The sequence below is a fragment of the Sceloporus undulatus genome, chromosome 5 (assembly GCF_019175285.1).
Source record: "Sceloporus undulatus isolate JIND9_A2432 ecotype Alabama chromosome 5, SceUnd_v1.1, whole genome shotgun sequence".
Lineage (NCBI taxonomy): Eukaryota > Metazoa > Chordata > Lepidosauria > Squamata > Phrynosomatidae > Sceloporus > Sceloporus undulatus.
Window position 1 is genome coordinate 41269195 of NC_056526.1, and position 24918 is coordinate 41294112.

At 40.3% G+C, this 24918-nt stretch overlaps 1 protein-coding gene across 2 annotated transcripts; it reads right to left on the reverse strand.

Moving 5' to 3' along the window:
• Positions 1-594: 594 nt before the first annotated feature.
• LOC121930323 (retinoic acid-induced protein 3-like) lies at positions 595-12969 on the reverse strand. Of its 2 annotated transcripts, XM_042466497.1 has the most exons (5): positions 12913-12969; positions 12343-12466; positions 5787-6759; positions 4111-4163; positions 595-2751 (listed from the first exon to the last, which is right to left on the reverse strand). In XM_042466497.1, exons 3-5 carry the CDS (start codon positions 6718-6720, stop codon positions 2662-2664), a joined length of 1077 nt encoding a protein of 358 aa, XP_042322431.1. In that variant the 5' UTR covers positions 6721-6759; positions 12343-12466; positions 12913-12969; the 3' UTR covers positions 595-2661. The 2 variants fall into 2 exon arrangements, with proteins under 2 accessions (XP_042322431.1, XP_042322429.1); XM_042466495.1 differs by lacking the exon at positions 12913-12969 and having other exon boundaries at positions 12343-12572.
• Positions 12970-24918: the final 11949 nt, after the last annotated feature.

The window sequence follows — 24918 nt, forward strand, 5'->3', positions numbered from 1 at the left end:
CCGTTTAGAGACTGCATAGTTCAATATGAAGCGGAATAGAAATGTAAATGCTATTGCTATTGCTATAACTGTCAAGAGATATAGTTCCTTACTTCAGCTGGTCGCTATCACTGGGATAAACAAATTTTTCTTTGCCTCCTCTATCCCACTTTATCACTCTGCTGTTTTCATATCTTGGCTATGTTTGGTGGTGGTTTGTTTGTAGTGCCTCTTTTGACATATTTCCTCAACCTCTGTACCCAGTACACTATCATCACTCCCCATAATCTATGACTTTCTTAAGAACCACAAGTGCATACACACACACCAGAAACACAATAAGCATTCAAGATGTGCTGACAGTGTTACAATGATATACTTGTATTATATGTATATTGAGTGACACGGGAAGAAAGAGGTCTGAAGAAACAACTAAAAGGTTCTGAGCAATGCAACAGTGCGTTAGCTATGGATGGCTTTGTCTGTATATATACAGTGCAAAACAATGAAATCTTGTTATTTTTTCTGTATGAAGATATGGAGAGGAATTGTTGAGTATATTCATACAAACAAATTAAGCAAAAAAAACCCACAAATTATTGACACATTCTCTGTTATAATTATTTATTTAGTGTTAACCATTGTGTTCAGTATAGTATGTGAAATAAACAAATAAATATTATAGTTATAAGCACAAAAAGAAAACTTTAATACTCCTTTCTCATGTATTTAAGGAGAATCTCCCGCCCAAATTGCAATTGTGTTTCCAAGTAATTTCAGTGGGAGAAATATAAGCACAGGCCTCATTCTCCCATTAAAAAGAATGAGGTGTAAATGAACTTAAACTTTGTTGGATCGTGTTTACTTTTCTTCAGCTAGCTGTCAATATTATTCTTTTCTCTAAGATATGAACAAATTTTCTGGAAGCACTCTTGCTGCCCAGTGTTTTTACCAACGACAATTTATCCTGAAATGGATCTAAATGAATGCTGGGACTTTTTTTACATTGCAATATCACATGTGTCTACTCAGAAAAAGTCCCACTGAGTTCAATGGGGCTCACTCTCAGATAAATAAGCATAAGACTGATGTACCTGAGGTTTCCACTACCCCTATTTCTCCCAGCCATCCACCCTATCATGCACCCCAAATTTCTTTCTCTAATTGTACCTTATTGTTCCACTACACCATTTTGTTAATGATGACATTAACCATTCTATGCCTCAGAAGAATTCCATGTCACAGATTACAAATTTCACTCCATTCATCTCATGTTTTCCTCCAACAAGCCATTGTTTCAACTGTTAAAATGTCACACTCATTCTTGAAGCTCTTAATATTTGTCTTTATGTATTACACAGTCACAGCAGTCTAGATATTCCATACAAAATGTTTACAAAGGGTTTACCAAGGGTCACTTCTGCTCCACAGGCATCAATGGCTGGTGAGAAGAAATCTGAGCGCTCTGTGTTCTTTTGGCAAAGAAGTGCATGAATAAATACTGACTAGAGTAGTCAGTAATAGCAATGAGGGGCAGAAATCAGTGCTCAAGAGACCTGCGAGTAATCCCCCCCAGTAGATCCAGTTGTGTCTCCTCTGTAAAGGGTTGTTGCCATATTAGTACCAGAGAGCTCCATCAAGTATGTCCAAATCTTCTTCCAAAATCAACACGCAATGCAGTGGCTGGCTTTTAAAAGGAAGGAACCACAAAGCATGGTTTCATTACAAGTATCAAGCAAGTATACAACTGAGACATACCAGAATCCTTCATGGCTCTTTGACCAGAGTTTATGGAGAAAGAGAGAACATGATGCTTAAATAAAAACTGGGCTAAAAGTACTCCAGATTCTAGTATGCTAGAATGGCCAGGAAAGCATGAAGTGGACCTAAAGACTACAGTTTACATTGAATATTCTTGCTGATTCCAGTGCTTTGGAAGGCAAAGAGAGAGAGAAAACATACAAGTTAATGCAGTCAGTTCAGGCATTGTCCGGTCAAAGATGGATTAGTCATTTGGGGAGTAAAGCACCATAAGTGTGCTGAATGTCTTTTTCCTGCTTGTTACATATTGTAAAATAATCTTGGACAAAATGCTGAGGTGAATACGTAAATGCAATAGAACTGAGAAAAGTCACAACCCTATTTGGGCAATCACCCCATTATACAATTACGAACACATTCTCTAGTCTTCCTTGAAAGATGGCACCATCCTTCTCATTACCCACACATTGTTGGAGGGAAGTCTGAAATAGGTAACCTGCTTCACATATACAATCTCTACAAGTGATTTAGAATGCTGTACAATTGTGATTCCAAATCGCATAATGAGTCTATGTATGTAGAGCAGGGAACTTGCTTTAGGCTTACCACCACAACTTGCAGGCATGAGAGGGGACTAATGTGGATGTGGCAAAAGAGAGCAGGGTAATTTTTGAGGGGAGAACATCTGAGAAGGTTTATAGAAGTTCATTAAATGAAGGAATCTGATGAATGAAGAAGCTTAAAGTGCCATATGTGCAGAAACAATAAAAAGGTGAGCCGGAGAAGAAGAAGAAATCTTCCTTCATCCACCGTAGTGCTGAACTATGTCCCTGATTTCATAAAACTGAAGTACTGCCATATGGCTCCTAGCACCTCAGTCAATTGAATATTGCTTTTCATGTGTTTTTTGTGGAGTTGTTACTAGACACCTTTCCCTCCGGAGTACCCTTGGTAAGGGCTGGTCCGTGTTTTAGGCCTTGGAATGGAGAAATCTTGTTGGGACTCCAGATTCTGGGGAGAAAAAGAAGGAATTATCACATTTTATAATATACACTAAGCCAGACTTTTTCATTAATTGTGTATTTCAGTTGCATGCTTCTTCTTTTTTTTTGCAGTAGAATTGCCTTTCCTGTATGGGGGTGGGGGGTGGGAGGGGACTTTGAATAATCTGTAAACCTGCACAATTTAGGGTTGCCAGATTGGGTCTAAAATGGTTTTTGTAACTTTAATGCAAACAATTGTCTTTTTCTCTGCCTGTACAAAGAGACAACAAGTCTTTGATTTGCTACGATGAGGTGGGAATTATGCAGCCTTCCAGTTGTTACTAGGGTGCATGTCCCAGCAGTCCTAGCCAGCTAATAGTGAAGAATGCTGGGAGTTGTATTCCAACAATGTCTAGAGGACCATGATTCCCATGCTAAATATAAGAGCATGCTTGTTACCACAAGGCATACACTCCAGCTGTCCGGCTTTGATAGGCACAGTCTCTATTAATCCTCTGATGTTCTACTTTTTCAGCTGCTTTTAAAATGTCCCAGTTTGTCTCTCCTTCTGCCACTTTTCCTCTTTGTCATCATCTGACTTCAATTGCTGCAAAGTGCATGAGTAGTTCATACTCAGTTGACTCAGCAGGGGGAAAGGAGAAGAAGTGGTGGAATCACACTCTTCCAAGTAGACTCAGGCAAAAGCAAACTGCAACTGCTGTAGCCTCTTGCAGCTTGCATATTCTTCCTCATTAACAACTGTTCCCAACTTGGCCACACTATGCTATTGCTTGGCCACATGTGCCCTGGTTTTCATTTATGGAAGTTGGAAGGTATGACATGGGAACATTGCTCTCGCTGGCCTCTTTTTGGTGCCCTTGGGTCACCAGTGACATTATGATGCATGCTATATACATTGAATACACTGGAGAACATGACATCAATAGATACAATAGGGAAGGAAACCATTATAAAATGCCTACCCCCCCCCCAATGCAATCACATTCACAGATGAACACTCAGTATATCATAGTCCTAAACTCAGTCTGATGTTGAATTGTCTACTTTTCAACCACATTAAGCATTCTACAACTCAGACTCTTCTATAGCCAGTTCAGCTGTTATGAACCTTTAAACTCTTCTTTTGCACATACAAAATATGTACACCCAGTTACACAGACCACATTTATCAAAAGCAACTTGTTAGTTGGGTTTCCTGCATCCAACACAGCCCCAAGCATTCTTTCATGAATTATCTGCTCGCTTTTCTTCCTCCCAAATGTCTAATTATCCAAGTGTTTTGAAATTCCCTTCTAGGCCAGTTGATTAAAGAGGCTGCATTGTAACAAATTATACCAGTACTAAAAATATAAGACCGTTTATTTACCTCCAGCTGGAAATGAGTGGTATAAGGAGCATACGGGCGATCTCTGTTTTCAGCTGCAATGAGAAAAAGAAAATGCAGGTGGTTGGAGGGAGAGGCAGTGGATTGGTATCTTCAGAATTACTAAATTAAAAATACAAGCTCAATTTGGTTCCAGGAAATTATCTGTAGTAAAAATGTTGATGATTCTCATACACTCTTTGGCTGGGACCCTTTGGTCAGTCCCAGCTAGAGTACATCCATTCAAACAGTTGCTGACTAGCCTCCAGTGAGTCAGCTGAACATAGAATGAATATCTTTATGTGGTTTCATCACCCATGCTAGGAGATAGTTGTGGCCAAATGTTCACCATAGATCCAATTACTGCACATTTGGCATTGTAGTAAATAATGCTTATCTCTTCACATGACAAAACTTGTGCTTACTCAAGCTCAATAGTTGGATGTACTTTCACAAAATAACTCCAGTTATAACCCTAAATAAACTTTACATTTCTGGAAACTGAGTCCCATGAATAAAAAGGTATTTATTTCCAAATAGACATGCACAGGATTGAGCTACAGAACACATACTACAAATAGCTGGCTCTTCACATGGGCTGGTTATTTTATATAGATAGCAGTAATCTATGATGAATGCTTGCCATGAAAATTTTAGCCATTCCAGTACAGTACCTTTAATGAGAGTTATGGGATCCTTTAAAAGACTAGAATGAACATCTTGGCATCTTCTGCTATTAAATAGTTTCATATCTGCTCTGGCCTCTTTACCATATACTCACAGTACAGAGTTATTTTTTGTACACTATAAATGGACCTACTAAAATTGTATGATTATGACATGATTTGATTAGTTATTTTAAAATCAATAAATTTTAATTTAGATTGACTGTGGCAAAGGGTTGCTTGATAAGAAAGGTTTTACAATAAAAAGTAGATTATTCAGCCAAAGCCATAAATCAGTGAAGGGAGGTGTAATTAATCAATGAAGATAAACTTTATTTTTCAGAACTGCGAGGTAAAGGTATGTATTTATTTAGGTGTGCTACTTTTGTTTTTCTGTGTTGTAACAAGGAATAAAAAAGAAATCTTAAATATGGCATTTCTTTCAGAAAAAAAACTTGTAGCTTTGGGGTTGTTTTGAAACTGTAAATCAACAAGCAGTTCTTTTGACAGATCAAAAATCCATTGTTTGGGCCCTATGTAAAGGTACTTAATTAATTAATCCATTTATCTTTCCTACTACTTGGTTTTGGTTCCCATGATACTTTGACATCACCACATAGCTATGCCTGACTGGACATGTAGCATTGCCAGGCAAATGATGGATTTTAGAAAGAAGTAAATAAAAAATTGATAATTTTAAAGCATTTTCATGCCACTTTCATTGTGGCTAACAATGCAGCAGTTTAAGCAAAACCATTGTGAATCTGGCCACCTATCTATAGCTCAGGGGCATCTAATGTTTTTCTGTGTTTTATCTGTTCACACTCCACAACTCCAAACAGGAGCATGGAACCCTGCCATGTAGAAGTGGCTCCAGCTTCTTTTATTCTGTTCTGTTCTTGAAAGAGTCCAATTATTTTTCCAGTTTACCAAAGCACCCTTTCTCTCACAGAGAAAACGTTTGCCAATCTATCAGCTCAGCTAAAGATGGCACAAATAACTGCTTTGTCATACCTTGTATGTTATCTTCTTGCGCATAGGCTCGGTTCTCTACTCCGTAGGCTTTTTTCATGACTTTAGGTTGGCAGAAATTATTTTCTGGTGGGTAGTCACCAGGCTTCTGTGGATCCGTGAGGAAACAGAGTTCAGGCACGGCATAGAATATCAGGAAAACCCACCCATTCGCAAGCAGAGCAATACTGATGACAGGATCATCCCATTCTGGTCGTTTTTTCAAATCTGGGTTGCCTCTCATAAGCATGCTGATCCATGCCACCCAGATGCCGATGGAGACCAAGATAGTGAGGAATATGTGCACACCATGCCTCTTCCATCTTTTGTATGACCCACAGAAAACAAACATGGAAACAACAAAGAGGAGAGCCATCAGGAAAAGAACATAGATGAGAAGTAAAATAAAATCTTCACGTCTTTTTTCATCCATGCTGTGGTTTTCCTCTAATTTCTTCAATGCTTCAATGTTGATGGCCACATACTGTATGGCTATAATAATTTGCACGATGGTCAAGCTGATAGTGATCACCAGCAACACCCATCCTGAAAATGGGCTTCTTCCTCGCACCAGCTTGATGAGGTCAAACGCATGGGCAAGGAGACAGGCAAAGCACAGGGCAAAAAGGACCCCAAAAAGGAAGAAGCGGGTGGGGGCTGTTCTTTCATTGAGCCTGATGATGAAGGCAAAAGTGAGACCAAAGATGCCTAGAGTGCCCAGAAGGTAGAGGAACTGGATGGGGACCAGGCTTCGCTTTGTATTGTCTTGGACTTTACAGATCAGAAAAAGAAGCACAAGCAAGAGGATGATTGTGATAACAATACCAGCTGTAGCCAAGGATTCTACAACAATCCCCCAATCAGCTTCAGTGTTGCAGAGGAAGTAATAGTCACTGCTTATGTTGCCACAGCCCCTAGGAGGTCCTGAGGTCGCCATGGAGCCCCAGGCTCTATAGCAGATGGCTTGTCTTAAAACCTGTCGGAGTAAGAAGACAAGCATAAGATTAGAAGTGTGCACCAAATTCATGAAAACCAGATCAGGCCAATAAACTCCCAAATTTATTTCTTTGTTTATTTGCATTATTTATTATGTGACCTTTTCCTGAGTCAAACCACGCCAGCTATTCCAGATTGTCTACTCAGCTGAGTACTATTGTAGAGATACAACAACGAGATGGATCATGGCCAATGAAGTGAGATTCACAGAGGTACTGTGAGTGGGTGGTCTCCTTTGTAGAGTGATATTCAGCCTCTTCTAAAAGATGTTGCATTCCCCAGTAAAAGATCAGACTCAGAGTTTGGGAGAGCCTGTGTGGCGTACTGGTTTGAGTATTAGACTATGATTTTGGAGACCACGGTTAACTTCCCAGCTCAGTCATGAAACCCATTGAGTGATCTTGGGCAAGTCACGTGTTCTCAGCCTCAGGGGAAGGCAATAGCAAACCTTCTCTGAACAAATATTGCCAGGAAAACCCCATGGCCTTAGGGTCGTCATAAATCAGAAACAACTTGAAGGCACACAGCAACAAACAACAGCAGCAGAATCTGTACATGCCCTTCCATTAGTCGTCCTCAAAGATCAATATAAGAAGATCCTATTTGTGGACAGATTGTGTCCCTGTGATTCTGGGCAAGTAGAAACAACAGAGCACATTCTACTATAGTGCTCATTCTATAGATATATCCAATCAAGACTTATCCTACCTTTATTGCACAAATACCAAGGACACACTGTTTTTTCTATACTTCCTTATTGCTCTCAGAATACCAACTTTAATATAACATGTAAAGTAGCCAGATTTTGTGCAACAATAGTTAAAATCCGGCAGACAATTATTACAGCTGCGGGATACTAATATCAAACTGGTCTAGATGTATTGAGGCCCTGCAACCTGAAGGGTTTATTTTAAACATTTTTAGGTTACTTTACCTTTTATACTGTACCTTTTTATTTATTCACTCCTCTGAACAAATCTTGCCTCGGAATACCCCATGATAAGATCACCTTAGAGTTGCTATAAGTCAAAAAAGACTTGAAGACGCACAACAACAACTCAGAATTTGGAACTGCTCTCAAATCCAGTGTTATCACTATAGACACAAGTAGCCTCTGTGGCAAAAACAGCAACCTAGCAGAGTCTTTTAGCTTCTTGGGAGGATACAGAATTTATGGCCCTATCTAGAAAGAAATAACTTTATTTTGTAGAATTTGGAGACATAGTTGTGATAGTCTGGAATATCAGTATGCAAACAGATCTTGTACTACCTTTGAGACTAGCTTTGTAGAAGATGTTTTAGCATATGCTTTTGTAGACTTGTCTACTTCCCCATATGTAAATGTAGTTTATGCTACACCTTATTCTAGACAGTTGAGGGTTAGTCTATGCAAATAATCTCACTCGTGCATTCCAGTTTTGTTGTTCACACTATGTTTTTTAACAAAACTGCATCTATGTGCAGCCCTGCGAGTGCTGTTGTTCACGCATGTCAACACTGCAAATAAAGATGGAGTTGATGATGCAGATGTATTCAAAACATGTTCAAGGCATGCATAGTTTTATCCCGGTTTATCCCAGTCTATTCGCATTGGTTATTCACACAGATGACAATGAGAACCTTTTAGGAAAAGTCATGGAAGAAACCTGAGACTTTGTACATTGACTATTGGAAATCCTGCACAAAATCTCTTCTGCCCACCCAAATAGTGAACTCAAAATTAGATCAACTATTAGATGTATACTGGAGGTAGTATGATGTAATTGATCAGAGTGTTGAACCAAGAAGATGTGAATGAAAACCACCACAGGTTTCTTTGCCCTGCTCCTTGTTGCCTACTTGGATTAACAACAACGAAATGAATAAGCAATTCTATTTGTTAGAATGACTAAGAATCTGATAAAACATACTTTCATTATCAGGATGGATTCAAAGAATCATTTCAGTGGAAGAATGTGGATCAAATAAAGGTTCTGATATGATCATCCTGAGGCTGTTCTTCGATAAACTAACACATCACAATATCTTGCTGTATTTTTATGGCCAAGATAACAATTTCTTGAGCTCCATTCACTGAACCTTCTTTTTCAAATTACTTGTTCAAACATGGAATATGAGACGTAGGCTTATGGTGAATGGCTCTACTACTTTTAAAATATTATTCATTAAAGTGAAAGCCAAGAGATCAAAGAACTACACCAACAAACAGCTAAAAGAGCTAAAATCCTGGTTTGGATGCTCGAATCCTGCCTTGCTAAACCTTATTTTAACAATCAGAAAAACTGCAATAAAACTAGGACTTGTGTTAGTTTGTAGAACTCATGTTAGTTTGTAGAAATAGACTGAAGTCTATGAAAGTGCATGCTACCAATTAGTTTCTTTCAGTTAGTCTCAAAGGTGCTACAAGTTCTCTCTATGTACTAGGTCAAGGACTATACATGGCCCTAGGGCTACTACTTGTCCATCATTTTTTTGTTATCGTGTGTCTTCAAGTCATTTCACAGTTATGGAGACTCTAAGGCAAACCTATCACAGGGTTGTCTTGGCAAGATTTGTGCAGAGGTGGTTTACCATTGCCTTCCCCTGAGACTGAGAGCATGTGACTTGCCCAAGGTGACCCAATGGATTTACATGGCCAGGTTGAGAATCAAACCCTGGTCTCCAGAGTCATAGTCCAATGCTCAAACTACTACACCACCATCATTGCATGTACATAATAAGAAAGAAATGTTTTGATCCACTGTTAACCTGTGACCCCACAAACTGTGGAACCAATGGGTTCATCTCAGATTTAGTCATACATTGATCAGACCCACTGAAAAGGTATGAAAGTCACATTGATCCCAATAACTCTACTCTAAATATGAATCTGGACCCAAACCACTGTAATTATCTGCAGCTGTCAACATTGCATCAAGTAGAAACAGATTTCTCCACCTACTATGCAGTGACAGATATGCCTTCAGGGCACTGAAACCAAAGAAATTAACATGGTCCTTGAATGCTAAATATACTGCTTTTCCAGTGAGAATTTTCCTATGAGGGCTGTTCTAGCATCTGCCTGGTCACTTAGATATTCATGAACAGCTATGAACTTCACCATTATTGAAGGAAAAAAGAAAGAAAATGTATTTTATACACAAAAGCTGCAGTTCTGAATTTATTGTTACTGTTGCTGTTGCGGTTATTGCTGCTGTTGTTGTTGTTGTGTGCCTTCAAGTCATTTCTGATTTATGGTGACCCTAAGGTGACCCTATCACAGGGTTTTCTTGACAGTGTTTGGCTATTGCCATCCTCTGAGGCTGAGAGAGTGTGATTTACCCAAGGTCACCCATTGCATTTTATGGCTCAGCAAGGATTTGAATCCTGGTTTCCAGAGTTATAGTCCAATACACAAACAAATACGCCATGCTGGCTCAGTTCTAAACTTACTTCCAAGTAAATTTTTGGAATTTGTGCCCTTAGTGTCGGGTGATGCTGCCTAACTTGCCCTCTCCAAACCCCCAAATCCTTCCACGTTTAAAATACTAAAAATTCACATTAAAATTTCTATTTATATTTGTTAATAAAACTCTATGAAATTCATAAAATCACATTAAGTTTGAAAGCACATACCAAACGCATTTGCTAAATAGCTGTTCTTCAGTTTCAGCAGAATAAGTCTCACGGAAGCCAATGAGACACATTTTTTAAAAAAAGGTCACTAAATCAGCATAAAGTCAAGAACTCTATTTCAAACTTTTCTGAGATGAAAACACATAACAAATTTACAGACTGTATACAGTACTGTGTGCTTATATGAACAAGGAACTCAGAGATTACAACAATCCTACACTTTTCATACCCCAGGGAATAGCAACAAAATGGATGCATGCTGGCACCTTGCCAAGAGTAAAAACCTGATAAGAGAATGCCACTCTCTATGCCAACCAGCAGTCAAGGAATGCAAGTCACAAACTATGCATTGACCATATTTTGCTCCATTGACCGTATTTTGTGTGACTTGCTAGATATATTGTTTTTGACTTATGGTGACCCTTAGACAAATGCATCACAGTCTTTTCTTGGCAAGATTTGTTCAGAGGAGTTTGCCATTGCCTTCCTCTGAGGCTGAGAAAGTGTGATTTGCCCAAAGTCACCCAGTGGGTTTACATGACCAAGAGGAATTTCCCAGTCCAACACTCAACTACAGTGTTTCTCAGCTAGTTACACATTTGACTATTGATTTTGTTCAGATCTGTTATTCACCATTACATTCTTTCTATCCTTACATTAAATAAATGGTTATGTCTCGTTTTGTGGCTGCCACTATTTGATTACCCATTTCTAACCCTGGCAAGTTAAAGCCAAGCTAACTGTGAAGTCAGTAGACTCTGTCTTTCTGGTTTTCTATAAAGTGGAGATAAAATGTGGACAAAGATTTAGAGAACTCTGTGAATAACTGGAAAGGAAGAGAAGAATACTTTCCCTGGCCATATATACACATGCATGCACACAGCAGCAGAAAAAAATGGCGTCTCTTCACCAGCTTTTCTCCAAGGTCAGTGTTAGATGAGAAGTAAACAGATCAGTAAAAAAATTAATCTGATTCTAAGTTTAAATATTTTAACTGATATGCATATTTTGCATTTTATTGTCTGTTTTAGTTTCTTGGTTTTATGCTACAGATTGCTTCAAAAAATTTTCCCCCAGAAAGGTAAGCAGCCTATGAGTCAAATAAATAAATAAATAAATAATCATATATTAGTAGGCTGGGGAAAGGAAGTTTTGTGGAAGAAAGTCAGGAATTGGAAGTGCGTGAGATTTTCCCCTTCTTACCTATGCCAACTATAATATAAATTTCTACTTGGAGAGTAGGGTGATATTACAGAGCTTTGGCACATCCTGGGCTGGGTTAGGCTGCCAGCATACATACTCATGATCTCTCTCAGTTATGACTTTTCTCCTGTAAATCGCTTTCTGTATAATTTTTAAGAAAAAAATGACTGAAATGTATTTCATGAATGTACAAAACTACATAAGTAAAGTGACAATGAAATACATGCCCTGTGATCATCAAGTCATATGAATGTAAAGAAGACATCAAATGGAAAGTCCATCCAATTTTACCTTCTTCTTTTCTTCTTTTCTTTTTTTTTTTTTCATTCTGTCTTTTTGCTTTCTCTATCACTTCACCCAAGCTGCTTGGAGAAGTGTACCTGAAGTTATCTTATTTTACCTTCACAACAATACTTTGAAGTGGGTGAGTCTGAGATTAAGAGAATGTTTGGCTGAAGCTGGATTGAATCCTTGTCTCTATACCAGCTCTCTACCTACAACACATCATGGCATTCTGAGATGCTTCCCCAGAGGTTCGTAACCTGGGAAGATCTTGGAAGCCGTTCAAGATATGCATTTAGAACTCATATTTCATTCCTCTGGCATTACACCCAAAATCTAAACTAACTTGAAATCTGCAGCACTTCAGTATGTTCCTGTTTGAAAAAGATCTACACACCTTAACTCATTGGTCAAAAGCTAGTGCTCTAAAGGCACCATACTGATAGCTTTGGTATCAATTTACCTTGATTCTGTTCTTCTTCAAAAGTAGGAGAGGAACTTTCTTCAGCAGCAGAGACTACAGCAAGGAAATACCTGGACTGCTCCAGTCAGCAAATAATCTCCACTCCTGTCGTTATTTTCTTGCCCTGGGAAGACAAGCAGCAAAATTGCTCTCATACACTCCTAAGGGGAGTTTTAAAAGCAAATGAAGAAAAAAAGAGGGGATGAAGGAGATGGGCACGCCTATTCCAGTTTCACTGCTACTGGTGCTGTTATAAATATAACGTCTCGGTGCCAGGAGATGAAGTAAAAATTTCTGACGTCAACTGGACAGTCACCCGAGCAGCTGGGTGGGGAAGGAACCTTTACATGTCTCAAGCCCACAATTGAATCCACTACCATTCATCAAGTCAGCTGTGAAATCATACCTCCCTGGACATGAAAAAACCAAGAGGGTGTGGGACCCTAGGGACCCCAGGCCAAAAATACTGGTCTTGTTTTCCTCCTCTCCATGATATCTTGATAAGCTTACTTAACACTGAGTTCAACCAATGGACTGAAGAATTATAAGAACCACAAAAAACACACATACACTTTTTCAATTCTTTAGAAGAAATTGTTCATGCGTCCACATCCTACTCAGATCAAATGTGATATTTTTCAGCTTTCATGTCTCCTAAAACAAAATAAACAATGGACATGTTCAAAGACAAACCCCATACTTCCTACTCAGCTATACTTTACCATGGCCAAAACTGGCACCATATCAACACGACATTCTGCGTTGCTTTGACAGTGCAGAAATCATTCAGACATGAGACAGATGGTTAAATTATTCTATGTTACCTCTTCCTATGGTGTGGACCCTACAAAACTGACCGCCCCCCCCCCCTTGATTAAACAGTTCTAGGTCATGGCCATAGGCATTATCTTATTTAGAGAAGCTAAATGGAATAGCACATATCCATTCCTATAGTCATTCTTGAAGGGAACACACCTACACTACTGATTTTGCAAAGCAATTATCAATGAGTTGCTCTCTGTTTGATCCAGCTAAAACTGAAGGGGTTCTAGATTTCATTACAACCCTCCACTATTCAAGAATTCACCTCAGACCACATATTTGCATGGATGGTGTGATGGTCAGGCATTGGGTCAGCTTAAGGCATTTTACTACCTGGGGCAAAGGAAATGCATTTTCCACCATTCTGTTTACAGATGTTGTTCAAGATGACAAGGTAGAATTCAGTGTCCACTGGAGATACTAGAAAAATGCAGGGAGGGGATCTCAGATTTTCAAAATCATTTTTCTCATGCTGACCCAATTCTAGATATTCTTAGTATCTCCTCCTTCTCAAACCTAGCACCACCAGGTCAGAACTGCTCTAAGAACCCAAGTATCAAAACCTGAGATTTAAGGATGATCCTTTGCAATATTATGGGGAGGGGGTTGTTTCTTGGTGATGGTACAACAGGGAGGACCCAGTTATATTAGTAAACATGATGCATTAAGCATCGACCACATTTGCACAGGGAATGTCATTCAATTTTTAAAAAACACCAGGGAGACACACACATACACACACACACACACACACACACACACACACATGGCAATGCTGTGGCCTTGAGATTCCTCTACCTCACTCTACAGACCAGAGAAGAGCCCCCAGGTTCTGATATCTAGGAACACTACTCAAACATCTATCCTTGGAGATCGGGCATCTTCGCTTGTACCTGAGCTGATGTGGCAAATTTATTTTGCAACTGTTTGTAAAGTGTCATGTACCTGGTTGACACTATATAAATAAACAACAACAATAACAACAGTTCAGAAGCTGTGAGGCATATACACAAGAATCAGAACAAAAGAGTGGCCTGTCTTGTCCCAGAACATTTTCTTGCCACAGCTGTTTTCCAGCATTCTGACTAATGGGAGAGGAGGCCTTGGAAGGGCAAATGGTCCAGTGAGCAACAAGGGCAAATCCCTGGCAATTAAACTAGACCAGCCTCTCACAAACAGAGTTTCTGGAGAGCCATGGAGGTAGGAAAGGCAGCAAAGCAGTCAGTGATCCCAGCAGACTTGACTGCAGCATGGGGCTGCACACAGCCAAATAAATAGCTAAGCATGAGGAGGGCTTGCCAGTGCAATGAACCAAAGGATGAGTGGGAACATGGCTTCACCTAAACTATCCAAAAGCCTGAAGCTAGTCCTGAGGGTTAAGCAGCAACAGGTGCAACCACACCCTGGCTAATCCAGAGTACCCTATATTTGGGCAATGTGACAGAAACTTTGAGCAGCTTTTGCAGAACTGTGTTCAGATCATTTCAATATTTTTCTTAACCAACTTAAATATAATTAAACTGTCTAGAAATGTGGCTATTCAATTTATATGACATGGGAGGAGGAGGGGCATATTATTTATTTTGTATGTGGTTGATTGCTGATTAGTGTCTTGAACCCAAGGAAACATAGGCCCCATTCTCACTGGAGAAATAACCTGGTGTGCGAACCGGATTATTTCCCTGGAATGCCATGACTGAATCTCTCCGTGGCATTTATTGCCAGGCTTGATTCTATCCGTGGCATTGATTTGCGACGATTGTGGCATTTTACCCTGGGATTTCGTTCACATTTGGCAATGGGGTAAAATGCCACGATCCTGGCAGAAGGGGGGGAGAAGGAAGGGGAGGAAGAGTGGAGGGAGCTGAGGGAGAGGAAGAGGAGGAAGGGGAAGGACGGAGGGGGTGAACACAGGCTAGATCAGGGTGACAGAGGAGGAAGGAAGAGGAAGAGGAGGAAGGAGAAGGAAGGAGGGGGCGAACACAGGCAAGATCAGGGTGGTGAACAGAGGTGGCTGGAGGGAGGCAAGAACAAGGGTGACTGAGGGAGAGGAGAAGGAAGGAAGGAATCAGATGAGAACAATTTTCAAGTTCCCATTGGCAGAAAACCAGTTCTTTTCAAAAGAACCGCAAGAAAATCCATGGCAAAAAGCCTCGGGTTAAGGGGGATTAACACCGCCCCCCCCCCCAAAATCGGGTAGAAAAACCCTGGTGCAAGTATGAATGACCCCCCGATTCGGGTCAGGAAACCCTGGCGCAAGTATGAATGAACCTCATGTAAATCAGATTGGCGCCCAGGTTAAAATGCAGTGTGAATGGACCCATAGGCTTTAAGCCCATTTCCAAAAGGGTGGGCCATGACAAGAGTCCTCCTGTAGCACCTTAAAGAGACAGATTTACCATAGTATGGGTTTTCATGGACTGCTTCATCAGAAACACCAAGTCTTATTTGAAACTTCAGTTATATGTAAAAACTGAGCTTTCCTCCCAAGGGCACAAACTGTCCCACTTTAGCATGATGGGCATAATGCTTGCAGAAACAACTTGGCAAGTTTTTAAAAGATGGTTTGGTTTGGGTTTTTTGTTGTTTTTTTTAAATTGCTCTAGGCAAGCTCTGTGACTCTTTTGAACCTAGTCAATAAAACTAAGTACAAGAAACAAATACTTTCAGTCCAGCTTTCCATGTTAAAGAAAAAAATATATATGATCTGCTATTATTGCTTCAATTTCACTTGCAGAGAGAGAAAGTTCTTAAAACTGGTAGTGTCTCTGGACCCCCCTAGAAAAGGGGAGGTTGCAATATAGTTCTGAGGTGTTTAAAAATATTTGAACAACATTTCTGTTGTCCTAGATATTTACTGGTAATTCCTAGCAACAGCTGCAACATTTTATTCCATCCCTTGAGCGGCTTTTTTTTAATTCTGAAATAAATAAGAAGAAAATATGTATACTTCTCTTCCTTTCTCTCTTTTTATTTTATTTTTTTTAATTAAAGTGCTATAGTGCATCAATGGAGTGGTACCTTTGCACAATAGCATTATAACCCTAAAGAATATTTTTTTAAAAAACAATTCAAAGAGGGGGAAATTGCCCTCCAAACCATCAGACCACACTTCAGTTTTTCTAAATCTTTGGATTTTACCCCATTTGGAGTAGGTTTAAACCTCAGCTTTATCTGACACACTTTTGATTGCTGTTCTTACTTCTTGGGGTTTTTAAATTCTTGTTTTGAGTCTTGCTCCTACTACCACTGATGTTATTCTTATAACTCTGTTTCTTTTATCTAGAGGTTAGTTTATAAAGGGGCTTATTTTAAATAAAGAAAAAACAGTGGATACAGAGGTACTACTAGGAACTGAAGGGATATACTTTAGTATTTCCTTGTTCCTGCATCACTGGTATATAAAAGATTGTAACTTGAAGGCAGACAGTTGTCTTACTCACGTCCACTCTCTGTCCTGATTTAGATTAGTTTTTTCATAATAAACACCTAGCACTCTCTCTTAAAATAGGCACTACTCAGTGCCTTAACTAGGAGTTAGAGAATTGCTGCTTTGATTATTAAAAAGCAAACATAATTATGACACTAAGCTCAGTGACAAATATCCTTCTGTATACTCTGGGTTTGGCTATGGCTACAGGTAGAGATAATATTCCTAAAAGTAAATAGCCTCATTTGAGTAATAGGATATAGGGTGTTAGATCCAGACTTAGTCATACGGAGAGGAAACTCATTGAAATCAATAAGACAAGTGACCAAATATGTTAGCTAGTTATTATGTATGACTAAGTTTGGATTCTTCCTTGCGTATTTAAGTTCTTAACAGAATGCTGTTGACAGAAGGATTTGAAAAAACCTGTTTTCTGTTTTTAAACTAATATTTGTTAGTATTATTCATATGCATTTTTACTATTGTTGGTAATTTATTCACCAAGTTTAAGTGCAAGAGTGTTTTTGTTTTTATCTTTTGCTTTCAGTACAGTGCTGTGTGGAGCAGTTTTCCTTCAACAGACAAGAGATTTGATGTGGGGAGGGACATCTTTTGTTCAAGCACATTGCATTTAGTAAACTAAACAGAACAGGGTTGCGAATCATGTGGCTCTTCAAGAAGATGTCAGACTGCAACTGTCAGCATCCATCACCATTGGTTAGGCTAACTAGGGATGCTGGGACTTGCTGTCTAACAACATCTGAAAGGTTACATGTATCCCAGATAGAATTCTCTGGGTCTGGACCCTTTTCTCCAGTCCTCAGCATGAACAGGAAGAATTTCAGGGTAAGAGTGTTGCCTTGAAAAATGTGTGTCTTTTTCTCATTTGTTAGACTTGGGCGGGTTACAAACCGCCATAAAATACGTATTGACTACGTATTAGGGTTAGGAAGGGGCGGTGCTTCCGCACCCCCCTAACCCTAGTACGTAGTCAATATGTATAATATGGTGGCGGCTGTTCCACACGGCCGCCGCCATATTGACGTAGCGGACGCTGTGCATCCGCACGTCGCGCGGCGCTTATGACGTCGTGAGTGCACCATTGGCACCTCACGGCGTCATAACCACACTGCAGGAATAAGCTCCATTTTTGAGCTTCTTTTTTGCTCCGCGTGGGAGTCGTGCGGTTTGGCTGCTGCAGCTCCCTCGTGGAGCAAACAGCAGCGCCGGCAGACCGCTGCAAAGCGGCAGTCTGTAACGCTCCTTGGTGTTTTTTTTAATTGAATGGTGTACTCCATCATATAATCATAGAGTTGGAAGAGACCATAAAATCCATCCAGTCCAACCCCCTGCCATGCAGGAATACATGATCAAAGCACACCTGACAGATAGCCATCCAGACTCTGTTTAAAATCCTCTAAAGAAGGAGACTCCACCACACTCTGAGGCAGCGTGTTCTACTATCAAACCATCAGGAAGTTCCTCCTAATGTTCCATGTCCTAATTTCTGGAGTAGCAGAAAGGCATGCTCCAAGTTTGCTATCGTTGATGCTTAATATATCATGTTTAATGATATTACCGGGACCCACCTCATAAAATCACAAGGTGACATCCCTAAGATTCAGGTTTTGCCACAGAAATCTCAGAGCTTGAGACAGTGGCAACTTCATTTCCACTCCAGGCCTCAGGCATTCCTTGACACTAGACTCAGACTTTCCTTGACATCGTACAGAATTTCCATGTCCTGAAAATCCTGCTTCTACAGGAGGTATCCACCTAGTCTCCAGGTATTCTGCAATAAGAAGAAAACTTCACTTCAAACATTATGGTACAAAGCACCCTTTTTCCTCCCCACTTCCCCTTGTTAAGTAATTTGTGTCTTTGGTCTCTTTCACACTATACAGTTATACAGTGATACTACTTTAGCTGCCATGCAGTTTCACGAAGTATTTCGAATTTTCTGCCACAAAGCTCCAGTGCTATTTCAAGCTACCAGTCCCAGGATTCCATAGGATAGGTCCATAGGAGTTAAAGTGCTATCAAATCAGTGTAACTGTGTTGTGTGGAATAGACCTTTGTCACAAATAGACAATGCAGCAGGAGTTCCATGGTCACATCTATAAGTTCTTTGAAAAAGCAGCCACAAGGGAGCCTAAACCAGATTGGCTTTGTGTGGCTTTTCAGCATAGAAGCACAGCAGTGAAAGGAGCAGCTTTCTCTATGAGTGGTTTCCAATGAAACATGACTTACATGGTAAGGTCATTCTGGAAACACAATCACTCAGTACACTCTGTGCAAGCAAACAGGTTAAGCGCAAGGTTAAGTTTGGTGAGAAACCATTTTGCAAGTTTCCTGTAGAAGCTGGTGGAGTATCACACTGAGTGGCTGGTGCCTATGGCATGACAAAAACACCTACCTTTTGCCGGGACCAGTTTCCAGAAGTGTTGTTGATGTTTTTTAAAAGTCAACAAATGAAATTTTAATTGCATAAACGTACAAACAAGATTTGGGTGGGGAAAGAGAAGTAGACAGTCTTCCTCAAACATGGGGGAAAGGCAAAACTAATAATAACCAAATGAGCATGTGAAATGCAAATAGGTACACCTGTCAGTATTTCTGCAAAATAAAAGGAAAGGGGTGGGGGAACATTACGGAAGATGTCTACACAACTAAATTGCTGTCTTGCTCCACTCTCATTCCAGTTACCATCTCTTCTGCAGGGACTGTGTGGATGCATGCACACTTACAGAGGCACAGACATGCAGGCAACAGGCCAAAAAGATATATCCTTGGGAGAAGGCCTTCTTTCAGTCCAATCTATCGTGGTGAAGTTTTGGTCAAGACATGGGACAGGGTCCTCTTGCAGGCTGCTCCCAGGCTCTGAAATTCCCTCCTGCAAAAGATTAGGCTTGGCCCCTCTCTGCTTTCCTTCCTCTGGCAGGAAAACCTTTTTATTTTGACATACCATTATTGCTACAGAACTGTACTGCTTTTTCCATCTGTTTTTTTAAATATATATATTCAGTGCTGTTTCTATTATCGTGTATATTTTGGGGGCTTTTTAAACTGATTTTAATTGTAAACTACCATGGATCTTGCATAGGAGAAAAGGTGGGGTATCAATCAATCAATTAAAAAAAAGATTTATATCATTTACAAACCTCAAAACAAACACTCTTAGCCCTGATTAAAACAACCCAGTCTGGTTAGTTCTTACATATAAGGTGTAATACGGATGTTTTTGTTATTTTAGTATGACTCCTACATTTTTAGCCAGACCTAAAAGGTGAAGTTTTCAAAATTCATTGGCCACTATTTCTGGATTTGTGTGATCATCATCACCTTTAGAAATAGATGCTAAAATTACATGTAATTATAAGATTTCTGCCACACCAAAAATGTGCTGCCAGATTTCATGAAGCAGTGAAATGATGATGGATGACATTTTCCAAAATTTAAGAGAAGTTATTAATAAGGAAATCAGCTACTGACAGACACAAAATTCACTGCTTCCAAATCCCTGATAATGAGACTGTAATTCCCAAGCCAAATAGCCACTGTGGCAGAGCTGAGAAAATTCTAGGACATTTTAAATTACCTATCCTCCTGAATTCCCCAACCAGCATGAGAAATAGCCAGGACAGCTAGGAGATTATAAGAACTGTAGCATTTCCAGAAGTTCTCTGCACTGTGTTGTTTAGATCACAATTCAAAAGGAAAAACTGCGGGGTGGCTTCCTTCACACTGTGATCCCAGTCCTGAATAGGACTTCCACAACTGATATTCTCATTTTTAAAATACAGCAACATTAACAGAACTTCACGTGACATGTTTAGCATCAAGTGTTGCTTGGGATAAACTCTAACCAAAATAAAACAAGCAAGAATGATGACAAAGGGCCGATACATACCGCCAATAAGGGGCATACCAGGGCCGATTCTAGAGTTAGGGACCATGCGGCCACCCCACGGTCCCTAACCCTAGAACATATGGATGGCGTAACAATGGTGGTGCCCTGTGTACACAGGCACCGCCATTGTTACGTAAGTGCCATGTGGCATCTGCACATTACTGCAGGTGCTACCCCTGCGGCTTTAAAATAACTGGCTTTTTGTGGGTTCTTTTTTCACCAGAAGGAAGCCACGTGGTTTGGCAGCTGTGCCTTCCCTCCAGAGGAAAAACAGGCACCAGCAGGCCACCATTTTTTGGTAGTCTGTACTGCGTCTATGAAATTCCACATGATTCAAGACAGAGATCCTGACAAAAATAAGATATAATCTATTTGCACAAAGAGTTTAGTGTTCATGGAGCTGCAGGGTGTGAAGAAAAGAGAAAAGGAGAAGATATAGGAGGTTAGTGCACAGTGTTTTCCTAATGGTCTGGGCATGGGATGTAACCTGAACAGAACAAATGTTATGGCACAGCCACGTTCTCATTCAGTTCTTATCCCGCACCCAGTCCAGCCTTCTCCTGTTCCTGGTCAAAAATGGGAATCACTTTCAGGCCATTCCAGATGATGTGTGTGCGATAATCCTACTGGTCTCAATCCGTCCTTGTGTTCTGATTGGTTGGGACTACCTCCTCCACTGCAATCCTAGAACATCCCCAAACTCTACTCTACTTCTGGTGGTGACACAAGGAGGGTGATACAAGTAATTTTATTTGTGTTTTATTTATTTTTTAATTTATAGCCATCATTGTGCTATGTTAATGAGAAAAAACAATGCATGCTCGCAAACAAAACATTTTATTGGCATTCTTTCAAATACCAACATTGGAGGGGGGGTTGCAGAACTACAAACCTCACAGGAACAGTATGCATGCACAAAAAAGGGGCATATTATGAATGACCCGAGCGCCATTACTGCTAGAACAGCAAAAGGTGTGTAATAGTATTTGTTGTCATCATGTTAATATCGCGTGATTACGAGTCAAATGCAGTAACATCTATCCCCATATTATTGGGTTTACAGAGTGTTTCTGGGATGCACTTGTAACATTATGGATGTTACTGTGATAATCTCCGTAGAGATCTATACCCTTCACTATCCTAGTTTGGAAGGGACAACCCTGTTTAATCCTTTGCTATTCCACTTTCTGAGCTGCTTTTAAAATGGTCTGGCTTCTGTCATAGCAAAGCAAAACATACTTCATCAGATATATGACAGCCAAGGCCTGGGGAGCAATATTCTTTTAGGAAAATGGCTGCACAGTTTCCACTGCCAGCAGATTTGCTGGTGGATTCTGGGAGCTTCAGTGGGAAAAGTAAAATATTCAAGCTCTGGTCACATATGACTGCCCAATGGGGACCAAAAGAGCCCCATCATCACCCTCTCCTGTCTTTGTTTTCCCAAAAATTAGGGAGTGGTGACAGGCAGTGATGGCTGCTGGCCAAGATTAGACTTGGTGGGTCATAAATTGCACAATCGTTGTTTAAATATACATGGGGAGAGACAGAGTTACTCATAGTTATGGAATGTCTCTGAATGTATTTTTTGGCCTATTGGCTGCCTACCTAATTTACCTACTTCATTCCGGCTTCCTGGCTACATGCAAAGCATGTTCAGTTTTCCTAGGATTCTTTCTTTTAAAAAAGAAAACAACATTGTGACAAATTTACACTGCCTTTACTATTTTTTCTTTACATCTTCCAGTGGTTTTTGCATACCACGTTTTCAAAGTGCTCCTTTCATCCCCCATGGCCCAAGGTGAGATCACTGACTGTATAATTCCTTGGCCTTTCTCCTAGCTGCTTCTCTACCATAGGATTTACCCCAAAAAATAATACCTTAAAGCTAAAGCAAGTGAGAACCAAATGAATCATTGTAATAAATAAGGACTGAGAAGAAAAGGTGAGGCCTCCATGCACTACATTTCTTTCTGTTGCATATAATAATGTTCCATAGAATCACTGAGATACTTGTTATAAAAACAAAACAAAAATGGTGTTGAGATAAAGAGTGGGAGAGGCTCATCACAGACCAATCTATAATTATTATTATGATTGATTGATTAATTGATTGATTGATTGATTGATTTCCCAACTTTCCCTTTCGAGCATCTAGGCATTCTTTCTGCAGCCCTGACACTGGGGTTGTCACTGCCATGGACCTCCTCAAGAGAAGAAAACATCTCAGAAGAAAATATGAGGGGCATCAGGAAAGACCCCCAAACACCAGCCCCAACTGCTTCTGTATTGGTGGTTCCCTGGTCCCACTCCTGCACCTGCCCAAGCTGAAAGTGCAGAAGGGTGAAGGACACCCAATGGAAATCTGAGGGGCTGAGGACCACAGGCACCCCAAGCCCACTCAAAATCCTCAACTTATGAGCTTCAGGGCAACAACCTGGAGCTCTGCCCCCCCCCCCCCCCGAGGGAAAATGGAAGAGGGCAATACAGTTGAAGAAAGATGGCCATGAGGGCAACTGGGAGGAAAACTGGAGTGACTTGAGGGAAGGGAGAGGGGGATCTGCATATATTAAAATAAAGGAGAAACTCCTGTCACTCCATGGAAAGGAGGAGCTAGAGGCAGAAGGAAGGCAGAATTCTTATTTGCAGGAAAAATGTCCTCATTTTGTCCCTCTCCTCTGTAGCTACACTTTGATTAGGACCAAAACATCTTTCATTTTGTTTCAGTTGCTTTTTAAGCTGGTTGCTATTATTCAAATGGGAGAGAAATGAACAGTTCCCCAAATCATGGGCCCTTCCTTCCTGCAACCTTGAAATTCACTATCTATTTCCTCAACCCTCCCATTTTTAATTATTCCATCTTGTCCCAGACCCTTTCATTTCTTCTGTCAGAAACTTATGGTCCTCCAGATGCTGGACTCCAGTTCCCATCTTCCCTAATCATTGACTAGATTGGCTAGGCCTGATGGGAGGTACAGGTTCCTCAGCCCTGCTGGAGGAGTAGCAATATACTCACAGCCCTTAACCACACACAATTAATGAGGATGTCAGAATAGTTCATCACACTTGGCCAATTGACTAGCCATAACTATAAGAGATGATGCTCCATTTAAAGCACTGAGCAACACAGCTCCACTGTTCACTGCCATAGGAACATAAGGAGTGCTTGGCTAAATGTGGGTCTAAATGCCCTAAAGCAGTTGTTCCCAACCTTCCTAATGCTGCGACCCTTTAATACAGTTCCTCATGTTGTGGTGACCCAAACTCATGAAATTATTTTTGTTGCTACTTTATAACTGTAAAATAGGTGTTTTCCAATGGTCTTAGGCGACCCCCATGAAAGGGTCATTCAACCCCCAAAGGGGTCCCAACCCACAGGTTGGGGACCACTGCCCTAAAGGCACCAGATCCTGTATGATCTTGGAAGCTGAGCAGAGAAATGTTTAGTACTTGGAGGCAAGATCTCCAAGAAATACCAGATGCTGTAGGCTATATTACAGAGAAAGGAATTACTTCCCTCGGAGTATTCCTTGCCTATGAAATTCATGGGATCACCATAACATTGACAGGAGATTTGAAAGCAAATATACAAACATGCCTTTAAAATTCAGGCTAAAAAAACCAGAGTGGATTCACCAACCCACAGAAGTGGAAGCTTGTTGTTAGCTGCCCTCAAGTCAGTTCCGACTCATGGCAACCCTATGGATGAGACATCTCCAAGAATTCCTATCCTCCGCTGCCTTGCCCAGATCCTGCAAGCACTTGCCCATAATCCCCCTAATTGAGTCTGTCCATCTGGATTGTTGTCTTCCTCTCTTTCTTCTACCCTCTACCTTTCCTAGCATTATTGTTGTTTCTAGCGAGCCATGCCGTCTTATTATGTGGCCAAAGTACAATAGTCTCAACTTGATTATCTTAGCTTCCAAGGAGAGCCCTGGGAATCACTGACTGGGTTCCTGGTGCTTCTTTGTTCTGCCACAGAGAATAACTTCTCATGCACCTGTTTCACTCCATTTTTCAGAGTCAGATGCTATAATGTCCACCAGTATAATTATATTATCTTTTGTTCAACACATTCTTGGCTGAAGCAACTGGGACAATGGCTTCACAGTTGTTAATGTTATTTCATGATTCAAGCAATGAGAAGCATCTGAGCTTCCGCAGACTGAAGGCAGTAAAATAACCATAGCAGAGATTGGCAGTTTTAACACCTATTATTAATGTATGTGTCATACGTGCAAAAACAAGAAGCCTTCCAGGAATCAAGCAGTAAGAAAGACTTGTTAAAAATGATTTCTATTAGCACAAGTAATCAAGCATGTAAGCTTGCCTGCAGAGGACAAGTGTCAGAGACAAGAAGATATTTGGAATAAAGAAGACGTATAAGGGCTCTGTAATCATCCATCTCATAATCTAG

What these genes read in the sequence shown, in the direction of transcription:
- LOC121930323 (XM_042466497.1), bottom strand. Translation starts at nt 6,720, where the DNA reads ATGGCGACCTCAGGACCTCCTAGGGGCTGTGGCAACATAAGCAGTGAC. An exon ending in GCAAGAAGATAACATACAAG is followed by an intron (nt 4,164 to 5,786) that starts GTATGACAAAGC and finishes TTCTCATTGCAG; the next exon opens with CTGAAAACAGAGATCGCCCG. An exon ending in CCACTCATTTCCAGCTGGAG is followed by an intron (nt 2,752 to 4,110) that starts GTAAATAAACGG and finishes TTTTCTCCCCAG; the next exon opens with AATCTGGAGTCCCAACAAGA.